General features: G+C 38.4%; 1 protein-coding gene across 1 annotated transcript in view; it reads left to right on the top strand.

Moving 5' to 3' along the window:
* The first annotated feature begins 6,760 nt into the window (after positions 1-6,760).
* LOC107043372 overlaps positions 6,761-7,322 on the top strand; it is a 294,632-nt gene continuing 294,070 nt past the window's right edge. Inside the window, exon 1 of the mRNA XM_029126482.1 lies at positions 6,761-7,226. Coding sequence (XP_028982315.1) covers positions 7,157-7,226 — 70 coding nt within the window. The 5' untranslated portion in view covers positions 6,761-7,156. The remainder of the gene's footprint in view (positions 7,227-7,322) is intronic.

The raw sequence follows: 7,322 nt of genomic DNA, 5'->3' as shown, positions 1-7,322 counted from the left end.
GCGATTTGAAAATAAATTAGTATTGCTGAACTCTTCCAACATCCCATTAATTATTCCTCTTCCGGATTATGTGAATGTAAGTATTTAGTACATAATAAGGCGTGTCAAATTACAGCCTTATACTTTTTTTCTTGTCCCCGAAAAAGTCTTAGCGTATAAAAAGACATTCACGACGACGAAATAGGTTTGTTGAATCGTTATCTCTCCGTATGCATGCATTTTTTACATTAAAAAAAACCATTCTTAAATTAAAATGAATAATTCCGGAAATTGGGATTCGCGAGGAGATGGACGGAAGAGTAATGGAAACTAAGGGATGCAAAATTTACTCGACAAGGGGATTGGATCCCTGAACCTACCTGAGCCCTCCCCGCCCGTCCATTCACATGCGTTCATTGAATAAAAAATAAAATTGTTCAATGAAAGATAAAAATTTCGAAGTTTGAGATTTCATGAGGGGGTGGAGGTGCGAGGTATGAAAAGGGAGGGTTGCAAATTTTATCTGGCAAGGGGAGGAGATCCCAGAATCTATCTGAGCATGCGTTAAAAAATAAAATTGTTAAATAAAAAATGAAAATTTAGAAAATTGACATTGAAATGTGCACATTCTGCATATCCCGGTTCAGACGGATTTTTTAATCATTAAGCCCTTCATTATCTTCCCTATAGATGTTCCTTCAATCCCCTTTGGAAAATCTTACCCGGAATCGAATATTTCATGACTATTTTTAGACTTTAAAGTTGATTCATTCTGACCATCTTCTCATACGCCAAAACTTTTTGGGGTACGGGTGAGAAAAAAAATATAGGGTTGAAATTTTACACGCCCTAGTGTAAACGTACAAATATACGACATTTTCCCTCAAAAATATTTTCAATTTTCATTTGTGCTCCTCTCAGGGTCAACAGTACCTCGCATTCATCAGCCAGACGCTTCCGGAATTGTTGGACGATGTACCTGTTGCAGATAGAGCTCGCTGGTTCCAGCAAGATGGAGCACCACCCCACTGTGCTCAGGAAGTTACTGCTTACCTGAATCAGCAGTTCCCTAAATGTTGGTTCGGTCACTATGGCCCGCTCCACTGGCCTGCACGGTGAGACTACTCGATAAAAAAAATTAAACCGGAAAATAATGGATTTCCACCCTCATTAGTTCCCCTGATTTGACGCCGCTAGACTTCTTCCTTTGGGGCTATCTGAAGGATCAAGTCTACGAGTCAGAGCCAGAGAGCGCGGAGGACTTAGTGGTGCGATTACATGCAGCCGCAAACAACGTGGATGCTGAAATGCTCCAGCGTGTTAAGGTGGAAGTCCTCAGGAGGATTCATGCCTGCGTGGCTGTAGGAGAAGGCCATTTCCAACAACTGCCAGCATGAAAATCCATTACAATCGGCCCTTTTCAGGGCCAACAAAATTTTTACGTGGCTCAGCAAGAGATTTTGAAGGCAAGAAGACGGGATAAGATTTCGTATGGGTCGATAGATAAGGGTGATTTCGGAGGGATGATTTGAGTTCAGACTCATTTCACAACCCCCTCGTCTCGTTGTGTGAAAATTTAAACCTCTCGAAAACGTGCGGGGGTGGAATCTACCCCCTCACAAATGTTTCCTTTACCTCCAAAATAGAAAAAAAAAATACTCACCTCCCTTTTGGACACATGATTTCGGCCCAGAATCGTCCCTCAACCTCCTCCCCTAACTGCATAGGAATTTTATCCTCCTCGATAGGTGCGGGGGTGGCTTCCACCCCCTCGAAATGTCCAATTTGTAAGGGTGGCTTCTACCCCCTCAAAAATTTTACATTTACCTCAAAACGTGCGAACTGAGAGTAAAAAGCGAAAAAAAATACTCACTCTCCTTTTGGATACTTGATTTGGGCTCGGACTCATTTCTCAACCCTCTCCCCTCACTGTGTACAAATGTCCTCCTCCCCGATAAGTGTGGGGTGGCTTTCACCCCCTCACAAATGTTTCCTTTACCTCAATCCGTGCGGAGTGAGCACAAAAAATTGATAAAAAAAATACTCACCTTCTTTTTGGACTCATGATTTGGGCTCGGACTCATTTCTTAACCCTCTCCCCTCACTGTATGTGAATTTTGACATCCCCGATAAGTGCGGAGGTGACTTTCACCCTCTCGAAATGTTTCATTCACCTCAATACGTGTGGAGTGAGAATAAAAAATTGTAAAAATATACTCACCCCCTTTTTGGACACATGTTTTGAACCCACAATCGTCCCTCAACTCCCTCCCTCACTGTATGGGAATTTTGATCTCCTCAATAAGTGCGGGGACGGCTTCCACCCCCTCGAAATCTCCAATTTTCCCTAATCCATGCGAACTGAGAGCAAAAAGCGAAGAAAAAATACTCACCCCCCCTTTTGCACCCATGATTTGAGCTCGGACTCATTTCTTAACCCCCTCCCCTCATTGTGTGACAATCTTAACCTCCCCGATAGGTCTAGGGGTGGCATCTACCCACTTACAAATGTTAGATTCACCTCAAAACGTGCGAACCGAGCAAAAAGAATAAAATACTCTCCCCCCTTTTGGACACATGATTTGGGCTCGGACTTATTTCTCAACCCCCTCCCCTCACTTCGTGAAAATTTCAATCTCCCCGATACGTGGGGGGGGGGACTTCACCCCCTTGCAAATGTTTCATTTACCTCAATACGTGCGGAGTGAGAACAAAAATTAAAAAAAAAAATACTCACCCCATTTTGGACACATGTTTTGTGTCCAAAATGGGGTGAGTATTTTGTGTTCCTCCACCCCTCACTGTATGGGAATTTTGACCTCCCCGATAAGTGCGGCCGAGGGGGTGGCTTTCACCCCCTTGAAATGTCCAATTTCTCCGAATCCCTACAAACTGAAAGCAAAAAGCGAACAAAAAATACTCACCCCTCTTTTGGACACATGATTGAGAAGACAAAATTCTCACCCCCTTTTGCTTTGAGCATAGACTCATTTCTCAACCCCCTCCCCTCACTGCGTGCAGTTTTTAACCTCCCCGATAGAGGCGGGGGTGGCTTCCACACCGTCACAAATGTTTCATTTACCTCAATCCGTGCGGAGTGAGAACAAAAAATTGAAAAAAAAATCTTCACCCCCCTTTGGAGGTGTGATGTGGGCTCCGACTCGTTCCGCAACCCTCTCCCCTTTTTCGTTCNATAAATTTAGCCCCAAATAATTAATGACTCATCAATTATTAACATAATTGTAAAAATTAAGAACAATCAGAAGTAATTGTGGATCATACTGATTCATTTCGCGAGTAAATTCCGTTCTCTCTGGTCAATTAGTTGCAAGCTCATGTCACAGAAAAAAAAAAAATTCAACAATTCATAAAAAAATTCACCCCTGAAATTAGTAGTTCAATCCCCCCCAAAAAAAAGTCAGACCAAAAAAAATGCTAGGATCCAAAAATGGAAGAGGAACTTTCCACTTAAAAAAGCACCCTCTCTAACACCCTTCAAAGAAAAAGGTCGGTTGCGGGACACCGTATAAGGTCATGAGGGTCAGACGAGATAGTGTGAGTTCGAATAAAAGATTTTGGTTTCATACTCATCGATGATTACTAATTATTCCTGAAATCACCTGATTTCTTTATGATTTCTACTGATTATCGGTGATTTCCAGAAGTCATCAGAAATCAGTGGGGATTCTGGACCACAACACTAGAAGTGATGTCATAGAAAGGGCGTCAATTTTTAATTTTGCTAAACCGGAAGTCAGGTGATGGCGCGAAATTTGAAATTCTGACACTAAGGGCCAGGAAGGGGGGGAGAGGTCATGTCATCAACAAGGATGTGACGTCCCAAAAAGGCGCGAAAATTTGAATTTTGCTGAAAACGGAAGTGACGTAGATGGTACAATATTTTTTTTATGACAAAGCAATTGCAGAGTGTGGGAGAACGGGGAGCAGAGATGCGGAATCCTCATAGGCATATAATATTTAGACTGTGGACTAATTCTTCTTGGAGTGCTTTATAGAGTGGAGTAAGTACGGTTACGGAGTGAGGGTATACTAGATAAAATCTATGCGTTCGGCAGAGAAAGAAAGCTGCGACAAACGTATCTCGCTCTGTCTATTCAGTAATTTTCTTAATATACGAGAGGCATCGGGAACCCGCGGTCTAAAAATTGCGTTTTCGGACTTTTTGATCATAATGAGTTGATACAACACGAAAAATCCAAAACTCAAATTTGATTATTTAGCCGATTTTTTCAAGGAGTACATGAAACCAAGCTCGCATAAATTTTTTAGAGCGATTCGATTTCTTTTCTGCGTGTTACGATTTTTCAAAAATTTCTACTTTTTCCGCTTGAATTTTGATTGTTTGAGAAAAGGTGAAATAATTGAATTTAATCATTAGGAATCGAATTTTCGTTTTCATACATTGGAAAGGAAGTGAAGAACTTTTAAAATGAGTGCAACTGAGCTAAATTTATTTAATTTTTGGAGCCTTTATGGCAAAATTAAATTTTCTTTCCAACCTGCAATTACTTGAAAACTTTTTTTTTATCTGAAATTTTAAGCGTAACTTGGGGAAATAATTACCGATATTTTCACCGAAGGATAATAATTTTTTTGCAGTCGTCCTTTGTTAAACGAGTGATTTTTTGCGTAAAATTCGTTTGCGAGAGCAACGCGTACATGACAAAGGAAAAAAACTCAAGACTAGTAATAGTTGAAAAAGTGATTTATTGCAAGCTATATTCCACTTCGGAACATATAAATATCGACTTGACCGTTACATTGAGGGAGGGGAAACTTAAGAATCTTGACTTATTTGATAATCAATGAATTTACGACGGATTATATTTTCCGATTGTTTTGGAATTGTGAAAGTATTGGTTTTTGACTTTTTCAATGTCGCCTCACATAAAATGTTGAAACAACTTGTGAAGACAATTTTTCCTCAACAGGGAATTCATATAAAGACGTAATCCACATGGCTACATCGCAAGTGGCTACGAATGAATTGGACCTCAAGTCTCTACCGACGATCATTTCCACACACCATTTATTTTCCCACGCAATAATCACTTCGGATTCGATCGATTCCAATGATAATACATCTTCTGTTAGTTTGATTGTTTCATACTCAAGTAAGGTAGAAAAACGCCTAACTATAATGGTTCTAGTGGAGTTCGGTACGAAAAAAAGATAGCTACACGTTCCTGATGGTAAAGGCTGGACGGGAGTCGACAAAGTGATTGTTTTTTGGTTTCGATAATTTCGTCTTCAGTTACAAATAGTGATGCCGCGAGAGACTTTACGAGACAATACTTTGGAGAGATGGTCTCTGTCTCAATGAACATGGAAATCTTTAGTCTCGTTTCAGTCTCGAAATACGCAGTATCGACTCCTCTCGTGATGACTCCGAGTCTCATTTCGATCTAAATTTTTCGAAGAAAAAAAATCATGAATTTATCAGGGAACAAATGCAAAAACATGTATGTCCTTTGGTGAAAATTTTTGTAATTATATCACCAAATTACTCCTCAAATTTCAGATTAAAAACAAAGTTTTCGAGTGATTGTAGATTGAAGAAAAAAATTGATTTTGCGATAACGGCTTCAAAAGCAAAGCAAATTGAGTTCAATTGCGTTCATTTTGAAAATTTTTAAATTATCTTCAAATGTGTAAAAACGAAAATTCGATTCCTAATAATTAAATTGAATTATTTCACCTTTTTTTTTCAAACAATCCAAATTCAAATGGAAAAAGTGAAATTTTTTGAAAAATCATAATTCGTTAAAAAATACTCGAATCGTTCTGAAAATTTTATGACAGCTTGGTCTCATATCCTCCTTCTCAGAAAAAAAATCGTAAAGACAATCGGAAACATGAAATGTTTTAAATTTCGGATTTCACTTGCACATGCTCCATACGTTCTGCACAAAAGGTCGAATTGGGAGCATCCGAATGTTACATCACAGGATTAGGGTGGGGAGGAGAGTTTGTAATTTATAAGGCTTTGCGACGAAAGGGGGAACAGACTTGCTTTGGTTGTGAAGTCACCATATTTTTGTTTCACTTCTAATCGACGAAATCGTAGATGCTTTTTTGTTTCCATTCCCTTTTCCCAAGTAGTCCAGATTTTACGGTTCCTGAATTAGGTTCCCACAACTTTTTTCCAATTGAAGGGTCTAAATCTTGCAAAATTATCAATACGGACATTTGGTACTTGACACGCAAATGTTATTGTCACACAATTTTGGATTTCTTTCACAAAATACATGAAGATGTGATTTTCTTAAAATCAGACACCTCTTCATTTGAAACAAATAAATTATTTAGTTGATATAATTGAATTCTTTTTTAAATAAAGATTTTGATTCGATTCAAATAAATCATTTTTCTGGGTGCAGATATTACTTTCAAGTCCAGTTGAGAATGTACAGAAATCAATCTGTTTTTATATTTATTTCGGCGATATGCATATAAATGAAATCTATATGAGATCATCAGAACAATTTTATTATTTCAATAGCACAACTAGCATGAAACTATCGACTATTCGACAATCCTCATCACAAAAAAATAATCTACTTGATTCTTACAAAAAAAAGATGATATTGATCACAAGAAAAATGACTTACATCGTAATTCTGATGAAAAAAAAGGGTCAACTCCAATTTGGCGCATGGAAAAAGTGTCATTTAAGTGCGCCTGTGCAGCCGCATAGAGCGCGTGGTAGCTGAAACAGTCCTCCCGGTATCAACCCGATCTGGCAGAAGCTCCCGCGAATTCTCGAGGTGTAGTGCACACGCGGAGCCCTGTGAGGAACCCATACCCTGACCCTCGTATGGCTTGCATCATCAATAAAACGCTACTCTTCTTCTTTCCGTTAATTTTTTATTACTTCTGACACATAAACTCTACTTTAACCAGTGAGCCATTGGGAATCGTGAAAAAGTGATACAAAAACACCAATTAACCAACAACTCAGAAGAATTAAATTAAATTAAAGAAATCATCGAAAATTGATAAAAAGAAATATAGAACATTAAGGTGAATTCAATTGAACGGTGCAAGTGAATGAGAAAAATATATTTATTCTTTTTCTGTGGAATTCCCACATTTTTTAATGTGAATTTTTTATTTGCTCATTTCTAATTTATTTTTCCACCAACTCAACGATACGATGATTTTCACTAGTCAAATTGCATCAATTTTTACACTTACGCTAGGGTTCACCTTCTGCATTTCTTGTGGTAAGTCTTTTAACTATTTTTCTATTTTATGTTTGTAATAATTTTTGAAAATTTCGAATTAATAAAAAAGAAATGGTTGCAAGAAAAAATTTCGAG

This window comes from Diachasma alloeum, unplaced genomic scaffold (genome assembly GCF_001412515.2).
Source record: "Diachasma alloeum isolate Michigan unplaced genomic scaffold, Dall2.0 Dall_scaffold_00560, whole genome shotgun sequence".
NCBI classification, from domain to species: Eukaryota; Metazoa; Arthropoda; class Insecta; order Hymenoptera; family Braconidae; genus Diachasma; species Diachasma alloeum.
Note: the sequence above shows the minus strand (reverse complement) of the source record. Positions and strands in the feature narration are given on the sequence as shown.